General features: G+C 41.6%; 1 protein-coding gene across 1 annotated transcript in view; it reads left to right on the forward strand.

Moving 5' to 3' along the window:
* Nucleotides 1–12,235, forward strand: part of si:ch211-127i16.2 (probable flavin-containing monoamine oxidase A) — a 124,134-nt gene that overhangs the window by 50,238 nt on the left and 61,661 nt on the right. The window contains exon 8 of the mRNA XM_034192710.1: nucleotides 9,202–9,302. Within this exon, the coding sequence (XP_034048601.1) occupies nucleotides 9,202–9,302 (101 nt within the window). The remainder of the gene's footprint in view (nucleotides 1–9,201; nucleotides 9,303–12,235) is intronic.

A 12,235-nucleotide genomic window follows, 5' to 3' on the forward strand; every position in this document is an offset into this window, starting at 1 on the left:
ATCAGTGACCGGACTCTGGGGGGCATGGGACACAGAGGCGGAGATACCAGTACACAAAGGAACAGATCTGAGGACTAGACGCCTGGAACCACATAAAAGAAAAAACAGCCATTTAAAAAGGGAAATAAACCAAGTGGCAAAACCACAAAAATGAACAAATCAGTGAAATCCAGACTGCCCCAAAAACCCACCAAGAGGGAAAACTGTAGCTAGTCTCCAAACCCCAGTACCGTGTTACCATCCAAGTGATCGAGGGCCAGGAGTTTAGTGTATTCAAATAGGGCTTCAACCATTGAACTAAAGCACTAATATGAGCAGCCAAAAGGAGTTTAAACAAGGCACACAAATACAAGATCAAAAAACCTACAGTGTTTAGTAACCACTTGCAGGATATAGTATACAGCCAAGGAACAGAAATATCACCTGAGAACAGGCCACCCTTGTAGATCTCGTTCTGCAAATCATTCACACTGATCATTCCAGATAAATCTGTAAAGTGATCCAGACTGAAAGAATAATTTGGGAACCAGTAAACGGATACAGCACCTGCCTGAAAGATGTTACATCCCCCAAAATAACGACCTTCTGGGAAGGAACCAAACACAGAAAAGAATCTGCAGCTCTGGAATACACATAGGGCAGTCACTAATCGAAAAAGAAATTTGCATGAAGCATGTTTCAGAATGTGACATGAAAAATTTAGCAATTTTGTAAACAATTTACAAGAAAACCTTCTCTGGCTCGGTAGTAGTGCTTTTAACGTATTTCTCACAGACTCATAAGAAGACTGTTTTAGGTTCAGACAAGGCAGTTTTAACAGACTTCTGAGAGCATCACAGGCATGTGAACCGATCAAAAGTAACCAGAGGATCAACGAAAAACCACTGACCATCCTGCAGTTTCTGTTTTTGGAGGTTGTCTCCAGGACAGATGCTGGTGCAGCTTGTAGATGCCCTGGAACGGATGAACTGTCAGTGTGCGGGCAGGCTCCCCCCTCTGGAGCCACCGCTGGTCGAGTCACCCGGTGCGGAGAGACCCCATCAGCAGCCAGCGAGAACGAAGCGAAGGCAGAGCACAGTGAAGTTTCAACGACAGTAGGTGAGGGTGAGATGGCAGATTGGCGTGACGTCACCAGTGAGGTGGTTGCGATGCACACGGAAGCAGAGTCTGAGTGGGCTGTAGGTGACAACGAAGCTGGACCGACAGGGGTAGCATGGATCGGTAGAAGTGACGACGTAGTGTGCGCCGAGACGTCACTGACTTCGGGCAGCAGGCCGCGCACCATGACGGCTTCCGCATCGAGCTGCGGGCCGCGCGCCATGACAACACCATCAAGCGGCAGGCCGTACGCCGCGACCGAGGCGGGACACACAGAAGACATGGGCGACTTAACTTGCTCATGAGACACGGGCTCCTCTGAGCTCCATGAGGACAGGACTTCTCCCGATGGCTCGATTTGCGACCTCAGTGGCGAGTGTTCAGCCGAACTTGGAGTGGTCGCAAAAGAGGGTTCGGGCAACGCTGGAGCTGGAGAGATCGCTGTGGTTGGAGCTCGTGATTTTGGCTGTGGCGTTCGGATCCTCCGAGGTGCGGGGACTGGTGCTACGTGGAGCGGCCGCGCTGTGGAACCAGCGTCAGGGACGCACAGCTCACCAGGAACATGCCGCGAGGCCTCGCGCACTGCTTGGACTTTCCGTGGTGCTGGCTTTGGGGGAATCTGGAGTGTGGCTGGATCGTCTGACTGCATTTCAGGAACAATGGGCAGCAGGTAAGCAGCTTTCCTTGGTGTAGTGTCATACCAGGCTGGAGCGAGAGCAGCGTCTGAAAGCGTAATGACGCGCGGCTCCTCACAACAGGTGGTGGTGAGCTCGGCCTCGAACAAAAAGTCCATGGGGTCCTCAATACAGGGTGGGACCGACCCTAGCTTAAACTGCGTCTTAATGTCACTCAGCTCAGGAAATGTGGTTAGCAGCTCTGGTTCGGCTACAAAGATCTGGTCGAGTGCCGATAAAATACGCTGTTTTCCCTGTTTATTGTAGCACTCCTGATAGTCAAAAAATAAGTCCTGTATCTTGAACAAAGACGTAGCCATGTTCTGCAAGGCTAATTGCTCTGACTCTGAGTCTTCGTCCTCGTCCAAATCTGTCCAGTCTGACTCGTTATCATCCTCAGACGGCATGTAGGCCTCAGGTCGCTTCATCCAATCTGGACGCTTCTGAAGACCAAAAACGTCATCCAGGCCCAGTAGCTCTGGAAAATAAATCAAATAGCCACGGATTTGCATTCACCAGATTCCAGGCCTGATCAAGGTAATCAAATTTCTCTACAGGGGTGTAACAGTCACGAAAACAGGCAACAAAAAAAAAAATGACAGGTCAGAAAAAATCTTCTTAATTACCTCAATATCTGGGAGGACAGCAGCAGTATCTATGGCAGGAGTGGAGTCTGCGGAGTCCATATTCTGGCCAGATTGTACTGTCAGGACGGGAGGGAGCCCATCACCAGGAGCGGCTGGACCCGCAATACAAACCCCCAGACAAGGCTTTGGTGTGGGAGAAATCATGGTCTTTATTCCAGGCTTGGTTTTGGTACACAAGGCATGGTTGAGGTACAGAGCAAAGTTCATAACACGGCAAGACAAAAACAGGACTGTGATGGGCACTGGAAAGAGTACAAAGATTGCAATCTGGCGAAGAAGTGAAGGACTGTGGAGTTTAAATACTTGTGGACTAATTAGGGAGAAGTGAGGGACAGGTGGTGTAAACGAGGTGCACGTGAGGAACAATCTAGAAGGGGTGTGGCTTCTGGCTAAAGAGTAAGACAGGGCAAAAGTGTGAGGAAGGGAGTGAGCAAAGTGGCGTGATGTAATAGACAAAGACACGGGAGCAGGTGCAAGAGTGTGAGTGAACAGAAACAAAACAGACTGCATCAAAGTGAGGGAAAAAACATAATGTCAGGTGTAGGGCGTGGAGTGAACAGAAATAACTGGGCATGAGACAAGGAATGAAGACATGATGGGAGGTGCAGAGTGGAAACAAACAGCAAAAGCAGAACAGAGCAAAATGGAAATCAGGGTCAGAATGTAATACAACAACAGGAACCAAAATCAAACATGAGCATAAATACAAAAGCAAGTAGAACTGAACAGAAAATCAATACAAAAGCAGAATTAAACAGGAACAGACTAATCAACAGAAATCAAAACCCGATATAAAAGTATAACAGAAAACATATACAGATGAAAGCTAAATGAAAAACAATGAAAACACAAACTGGCTGAACAAAACTAGAACAGAACTTGACAATGGCTAAAGTATGGAAAGTAACAAAGTGATAAGAAAAACATAACAGAATAACTCATGATGAAAATCATTACTGATAAATCAACGCAGAAGCAGACGGAGAACCACAACAAGGGGAAAAACAAGGGCTCAGTGCCCTGACTTATTGTTTTTGGGAAAATATTTGCTCATTTTGAAATGGATGCCTGCAACACGTTTCAAAAAAGGTGTGACAGTGGTATGTTTACCACTGTGTTACATCAGCTTTCCTTCTAACAACACTCAATAAGTGTCTGGGAACTGAGGACACCAATTGTTGAAGCTTTGTAAGTGGAATTCTTTCCCATTCTTGCTTGATGTACGACTTCAGCTGTTCAACAGTCCGGGGTCTCAACTGTCATATTTTGCGCTTCATAATGCACCACACATGTTCATTGGGCGACAGGTCTGGACTGCAGGCAGGCCAGTCTAGTACCTGCACTATTTTACTAAGAAGCCACGCTGTAGTAACATGTGCAGAATGTGGCTTTGCCTTCGATATTGTGTCTCTCCATGCCTTTAACCTCAGCCTGTTCCTGAACACGTATTTTTGCCTTGCCCTCATCTGTGCCTTTGCTACGCTGCTTGCCTTTCTGTGTACCAGACCCTGGACTGTTTGTGAGATAACGTTTATTATTACATCGTACGTATCGCCTGAGAGTTTGCATTTGTGTCCACCCACCTTCTGTGCCACGCAACCATGTATCTTGAAAGGCTTGGCATTGTCTTGCTGAAATAAGCAGGGACGTCCCTGAAAAAGATGTTGCTTGGATGGCAGCATGTGTTGCTCCAAAGCCTGGATGCACCTTTCAGCATTGAAGGTGCCATCACAGATGTGTAAGTTGCCCACGCCATGGGCACTAACATACCACCATACCATCAAAGATGCTGGCTTTTGAACTTTGCGCTGGTACAGTCTGGATGGTCTTTTTCCTGTTTTGTCTGGAGGACATGACATTCATGATTTCCAAAAACAATTTGAAATGTGGACTCATCAGACCACAGCACACTTTTCCACTTTGCATCTGTCCATTTCAAATGAGCTCAGACCCAGAGAGGGCGACGGCGTTTCTGTATGTTGTTGATGTATGGCCTTTGCGTTGCATGGTACAGTTTTAACTTGCACTTGCAGATGTAGTGACGAACTGTGTTAACTGACAATGGTTTTGTGAAGTGTTCCTGAACCCACGCGGTAAGATCCTTTACACAATGATGTCTGTTTTTAATGCAGTGCCATGGGCCTTCAATGTTGGTTTTCGGCCTTGCCGCTTACGTGTAGAAAGTTCTCCAGATTGTCTGAATCTTTATATTATGGACTGTAGATGATGGAATCCCTAAATTCCTTGCAATTGAATGTTGGACTATTGTTATTGCTGTTGGACTATTTTTTCATGCTGTTGTTCACAAAGTGGTGATCCTCACCCCATCGTTGCTTGTGAACAGCTGAGACTTTTGGGGATGCTCCTTTTATACCCAATCATGACAGTCACAATTGCCATCCCAAATGCTCATTGAGTGTTGTTAGAAGGAAAGGTGATGTAACACAGTGATAAACATACCACTGTCCCAGCTTTTTTGAAATGTGTTGCAGGCATCTATTTCAAAATGAGCAAATATTTGGTCAAAAACAATAAAGTTTATCAGTTTGAACATTAAATAGCTTGTCTTTGTGGTGTTTTCAAATGAATATAGGTTGAAGCGGATTTGCAAATCATTGTATTCTGTTTTTATTTACATTTCACACAAAGTCCCAACTTCATTGAAATTGGGGTTGTATTTCAAATAGACATGAACAGCTTTCACCGAACTTCGGTTGGGATGCAGACTGGGGCAATGAAGAGCTGGACACAATTTGATATCATCTGTAATTTCTTTTTCCATCCTTAAATTGATTTCCATATCAGTGGTATTTTGGCAACACAGTGCCCCCACCTGTACTTCAACTCAGTTAAGGGCAGGTAAACAAACTGATGAGCCCTGGCGGAGGTATTATGTACTACCTGGAGTACCCTCTAAAGCTGCTGTCACGTGGGACACCCTGATACAAAATCAAGCCAATTCTATGAAAAAAATGTGGTCGGAATGTTACCGTTCAATATATTTCTGGATGTAACTGTCCATGAAATACAAGTCTTCCTGACACAATTGCACATTTTTCTTTAAAAAAAAAAAAAACAAAAAAAAAACATAAAATGCCTGGGTCACGGAAAGGTTTTTTCCATTGCCACGAAACGCGACGGTCATTGGATAAAGCCACAATTTTGTCCCGCCCCTGCTGAGCATCTCTGGGGATGAATGGAGCTGTGGGTAGACCTGGATGCTGGAGTTCTGCACAATGATTGGATGATCAGTCGAAAGGCTGAATCCCGTTTTGATTGACAGCTATAGGATTTGAGAATTAGTTTGCACATTTTTGTGTATTCATGCATTTTTAAATTTATGCCAAATTGTTTTGCATGCGCTATCAATCAAAAGAGTCTGTTTTAAAGGTGCACAGAGAAGCACACTGGATTAGACGTTATGTGAGAAGATCTACGTGAGTTACTCTCTGCTTCATTCTTAAGTAAGTGTTTAAAAGTCATTGCATGTTAATTAACGTCCTGGTTCACAACACAACATCAAAGTATTCATGATTATAAGTCTATCCGGACATATGTGGTAATACTTATTGGATGCTGATGTATTTTATTCATGAAAATTAGTGACGGAGAACCCAAAGTGTTTTGAACCACTGAATCAATATGAAACAATGGTTCAGTGTTTTGAAGATTTTGATACAAATAGATATGGCGACATCTGCTGGCCAATCTTCAAAATAACATTTCCATGGAACAATGTCATGAAACAGTCAGGCTCTGTTATGTATGTTTACTAATATGAGCTGCGCGATGGTTTGCATAGACGAAGCCGCAAACCGGAAATGGCACAAAAACTCTGCCCATGGTAGACAAAGCAGCCACAAATCGGACAACATTGTTGTAAAAAGCCACAACCCAATGGTAGACAAAGCCACAAACCACGAATGGCACAAAGACTCTGCCATGGTAGATGAAGCAGCCACAAACCGGACAACATTGTCGTAAAAAAGCCACAAATCGATGGTAGGCTCTGAAACAATTATTAAATTTTAAATTATTGCTTGATGATATATACACAGATAGTGAAGAACTACTACCAAGTGTTGCAATACTTTTGGAGGGTACTGTACCCTAACCTTATGATGAGTCCAAAATGAGTGTGGTATTATTACTGTTTTGTTTAAGAATGCTTAATTTTCACTGTTGCTGCACTTTGTGTGAAATCATAGTCATACTGTAAATCATACTGATATGATAATTTGGCCATATTGTACAGCCCTACTGTCAACTAGCTGAAAACTTTGAATATTAAGCTGAAGCTGAAAGCCATGCTCATGCTCCACCCAAGCATTTACTCAAAAAAGTCTGAAGGACCTAAATGACATGGTGAGATGCTGAATAGCTTCGCTCGTCATGTCTGCGACATATACATATAAAGGTTCTATGTTCTTCTATACTTGTAAAATTAATAATATACTTGTAAAAGTAAGTCCCTTCAGCTGCTCCCTTGTTTTCACAATGAGCTTCCCCTCTCTGACAGACCAGCAGCCGCCATTGATACAGACCCATCCGGTTCATGAGAGCTGTACACACATAGCATGAAGCAGATCAGAATCTACACCTCACTCTGAGTATAACACCAATCCATTACAGGTTACTTCTCCAGCTAAGGCCAGTACCCATTTACAGCAGGATGGGCTGGATGCCTTGCCAAAGGACATAGACAAGTAGCGTGATCGGGAATCAAACCCAGGTCTCCATATTGGTAGCCAAATCCTTATTCCACTGAGCTACCTGCTTAAAGTTTGTCTCAGGGAATCAAACCCACATCTCCATATTGGTAGCCAAATCCTTATCCCACTGAGCTACCTGCTTAAAGTTCGTCTCAGGGAATCAAACCCAGGTCTCCATATTGGTAGCCAAATCCTTATCCCACTGAGCTACCTGCTTAAAGTTTGTCTCACTCAGCTAATTTATGCGTGTGACACAAAACAGGACAGAAGACAGTAGTTTGGAAAACTACAACTTAGGGTCAAATATTAGCAGAGATATGTTGCTAAATTTTTAGTAGATAAGTTTAAAAAAGGCAACGTTGTGTTTCTACGAATGCCATCATCATTAAACAAGAGTCATCAGGAGATTACCACTAATCCAGTGTGCTGATATGAATGAAATATGAATGAAATTAGTCAATTGGTTCTTGAGATATCACGCTAACAAGGGTGGCAGTGACAATATCTTGAATATCTCACTATGACCTTGGAATTGAACCCAACGTCACCGTAATCAACTGGTGTCGGGGATTACCCAAGTACACCCTTATGCTAATTATGAATGAAACTGATCAACTGGTTCTTGTAATATTGAGCTAACAAGCGAAAACAGATGGATGGACGAACGGATGGACAGACAAACATGCTGATCGCTATATGTGTGTGTGTGTGGGGGGGGTAAAAATACTGTATTTTCCGGAATATAAGTCGCACCGCAATTTAAGTTGCACCTGTTAAAAAAGGCCTCCTGAAGAGGAAAAATCCATATATAAGTCACACTGGAGTATAAGTTACACCTTTTGTTCTGCATTATCACCTTATTAATTTGGGATTTTTGTGTATTGTTACAGTGTACTTCTCATTATTGGAGTTTATTTTTTTAGTACTTTTATTCATGTGAAATTCCTATATAAATAGTTATTACGATTATTATTATTATTATTATGAATAACAAATGTCTGATTTTTCAGTATATAAGTGTAAGTTGCAGCGCCTCTGTTTACTACGGAAAATATGGCATTAGAAAAATACTGAGCGTTTTACAGTTAAAAATCCATGTCTCAGCTGTTTTGTTGACTGACTTGTTACTAATCACGCTGCAAATGACATTCATTACAAAATCTTCTATATGTTAATTTTTCATTAACTTAGCTACAAGGATGCACACTTTTATTTATTGCAACCACTCTAGACATCACAGTGGGGTTTAATGATGCAGGGTCATGATAGCTATGTTAGTATACAAATGGAAAATGTACTGTGAATACAGCACATCTGCATTTAAAAATACTAATAAAAACAAAACGGGTCTTATCTGGCTATCACCAGCACCTGATTAATTAATAAAGGAGCTGAAGGGATTTCTTGCTCTCCACTTAAGCTGCCTTCTGTGTCAAAACTAATAGCCATATGGATATGACACAACTTGACAGGTCTTACACATCATGTGTACAGCGCCGTCATTTGACCGTTTAAGTGACCATGTCAAATTAGGTTGGCGCCACTTATCATCTCACTGTTTTTCAATTTCTGTGCTCCGGGGTCATTTATTTTGTTTAGCATTAAGGGCATTATTTTGAGATGGCGACAGCCTCCTGACAGTTTCTAAATGATGAGTCACATCTTACAGTTCATTTGTTAAAAGCCTGGCTTTTAGCCAGATGTGGCTTCATTTACCAAATCGGGCACAGGAAGACTCTGGCCTCTGCATGCATGACACGCACGTCAAATGCACTACCCTCTCACCGTACTAATGAGGTTGTTTCACTGCGCTCACATCAGACTGATGGAAACTTTGCAGATGTAAAGCAGTGCGATTAATACTCCGAAGTACAGAGCAGTATGAGGTCGTGAGGACTTCCACTAATGCGAGCCAGTGAGTCAACATTAAATGCTTCTGATCAATAGAACAATTGCTAAAGAATACTATCCATCATTTTATACCCCTCTCTTACATTCTCACAACAAAGCAGATATGTTGGACCTGCAACTAAAGCTGGACTCATGATGTTCTGCTGTTCTCCCCTCCAGCAAAGATCCAGTACCAACCAGCCCTGCCTCACCAAAGAGAGTTCCTTACTCAGAACATGCCTGTGGGCCACATGATAAAATTTCTCATTACCTACCAAACGGTGAGTAACAGAAGGTGAAGCACTTGAAAACCGCCATGAAAGCCTGTTTTTTTTTTTTTTTTTTTTTTTGCATTTGAATTGGTTTTGGAGAAAATACAGGCGGGGGCATGCCTGCATAATTTCATATTAATCTACACACTCTTGGGGACAGACTCTAGGTTGTGAGCACATGAGAGAAAAAAGGTATGATAAAGCAGTATTATCGCAATCACAACTGCTTAATGTCATTTAATTCCTGATTGCAAGCTCAAAATTCAAGCAGTATAATAACATAAATGTAATTATCACTTCAAAACTGAAAAGGAACAAGTACAATTGAATTTTTCAGTGTAAAGTTGGATATAAAATTCAGAGAAGTGGGAGAGTTCAAAACAATTTATTTGTGTTTTTTTAATACATTTTGAAAAAATATAGTCCACATGGTTTAGGTGAGGATTTCCTAAATGGAGACAAACATGATCAACATGTTTGTTGGTAAATCATTTAGAAACTACAGCGCCGCACTTGTAGAGCACAAACCTCCGCCAAGTGCATTAGTTTCCAATTCCACAAATATTTACCTTGGAAGAAAATTTCAAGGTCAAAGTCCTGTTAGAAGTGACTTTTCATAAGCTAAAATATAATACAAAATGTAGATCAAAAGGGGTTTTCAATGTTAAAAACAATCAAATATCCGCTAAAAGCACAGTATGGATCAGATGCAAACTTAGTGTATTCATTGAGAGTGTCAGTTTGCACCTCATTGTCACAAATGAGAGTGATTGAGGCACTTTTGATTGAGATGTAATGCAAAATGTACACCAAATGGGCGTTTTAATACTAAATTCAAATGTCCACAAAATCCACAATCCTGATCAGATCCAGATCAAACTTTGTCAGACGATAGTGAGTACCAGTCTGCACCTCAGCTTCAAATTTGAGAGTCATTGGGGCACGTTTGATTAACATATAATGTAAAATATATATGTAATATGCATATGTCACAGACATGAACGAGCAAAGGTCATCAGCATCTCACCATGTCATTTAGGTCCTTCAGACTTTTTTCAGTAAAATGGTTCTTGAGAGCATGAGCATGACTAAAACCTTTCAGGTCTGGGGGAGCCCCACAGACTCCCCACCTTTTTAAGTATTTTCCTTATTTTGCCTTTCAGCTTCTGGAGGGGCTCTGCCCCCATACTCCCCACCTTTTTAAGCATTTTGCTTTTTTTGCTTTTCAGCTGACCCCCCCAATTATAGTCCTCTTAACCCCCTTCCACTTTAAGTATTTTTTAAATATATATGTAAATTAATATTCAAAGTTTTCAGCTAGTTGACAGTAGGGCTGTACAATATGGCCAAATTATCATATCTCAATATTGTCATATAAACTGTCATGTAAATGTCACTTATATACATGCTGTCCAGTGGTGGGCACAGCTAACCAAAAAGGTAGCTTCAATAAGTGGTAATCAGCTAAATGAAAAGTTAACTTTTTTAGGGGAGGTGATGGTCTAGTGGTTAAGGTGTTGGGCTTGAGTCCAGAAGATCATGGGTTCAAATCCCCGCCTGACAGAAAAATCACTAAGGGCAAGGCCTTTAATCCCCTATTGCTGCCGGTGTGTAGTGAGTGCCTTGTATTGAATGTGAGGCATAATTGTAAAGCACTTTGAGCGTCTGATGCAGATGGAAAAGCGCTATATAAATGCAGTCCATTTAACGCTAAACCGATAAACTGCCTAAAAAGTTATCGGAAGCTACAAATAACCGACAACTTTAAATTTTGCCTCCCATACGCTCTCAGCTACTAAGAAGCTGATTTTGAGTTTAAACACCACCAAAGCTTCTAATAGAGCCAAATGCAATCACAAACCCAAACAGCAAATGAGCCAATGCATGTCTTTGTGTGATCTGCCCCCTGCTGTAGAAAAACTTCATTTACCCTGACAGGATCTAGGCTTTCATCTGAAATGGACTTTCTGTCCAGTTGTAGCTGAACTTTCAGGTCTTCTTTTTAAGACAATCCTACTCTACACCACTTCATCAGGAAGCTGGATTTTATATTTTTAATTAATTTATATCAAGTTGTAGAGATTTTCTTTCATCTTGAGTTAAGGAAGATAATTTTAGAAAAAAGTATCTGAAATGGAATAAACAAATTAAAATGTGTGAAATACCAAATGTTCCAATACTTTTGAGGGCAATTGAGAAACACTGAGGAGCAGCATCTTACATCTCATATACAACCCCTGGCAATAATTATGGAATCACCGGCCTCGGAGGATGTTCATTCAGTTGTTTAATTTTGTAGAAAAAAAGCAGATCACAGACAAGACACAAAACTAAAGTCATTTCAAATGGCAACTTTCTGGCTTTAAGAATCACTATAAGAAATCTCGAAAAAAAAAATTGTGGCAGTCAGTAACGGTTACTTTTTTAGACCAAGTAGAGGGAAAAAAATATGGACTCACTCAATTCTGAGGAATAAATTATGGAATCACTCTGTAAATTTTCATCCCCAAAACTAACACCTGCATCAAATCAGATCTGCTCATTAGTCTGCATCTAAAAAGGAGTGATCACACCTTGGAGAGCTGTTGCACCAAGTGGACTGACATGAATCATGGCTCCAACACGAGAGATGTCAATTGAAACAAAGGAGAGGATTATCAAACTCTTAAAAGAGGGTAAATCATCACGCAATGTTGCAAAAGATGTTGGTTGTTCACAGTCAGCTGTGTCTAAACTCTGGACCAAATACAAACAACATGAGAAGGTTGTTAAAGGCAAACATACTGGTAGACCAAGGAAGACATCAAAGCATCAAGACAGAAAACTTAAAGCAATATGTCTCAAAAATCGAAAATGCACAACAACACAAATGAGGAACGAATGGGAGGAAACTGGAGTCAACGTCTGTGACCGAACTGTAAGAAACCGCCTAAAGGAAATGG

This window comes from Thalassophryne amazonica, chromosome 17 (assembly GCF_902500255.1).
Source record: "Thalassophryne amazonica chromosome 17, fThaAma1.1, whole genome shotgun sequence".
In the NCBI taxonomy this organism is placed as follows: domain Eukaryota; kingdom Metazoa; phylum Chordata; class Actinopteri; order Batrachoidiformes; family Batrachoididae; genus Thalassophryne; species Thalassophryne amazonica.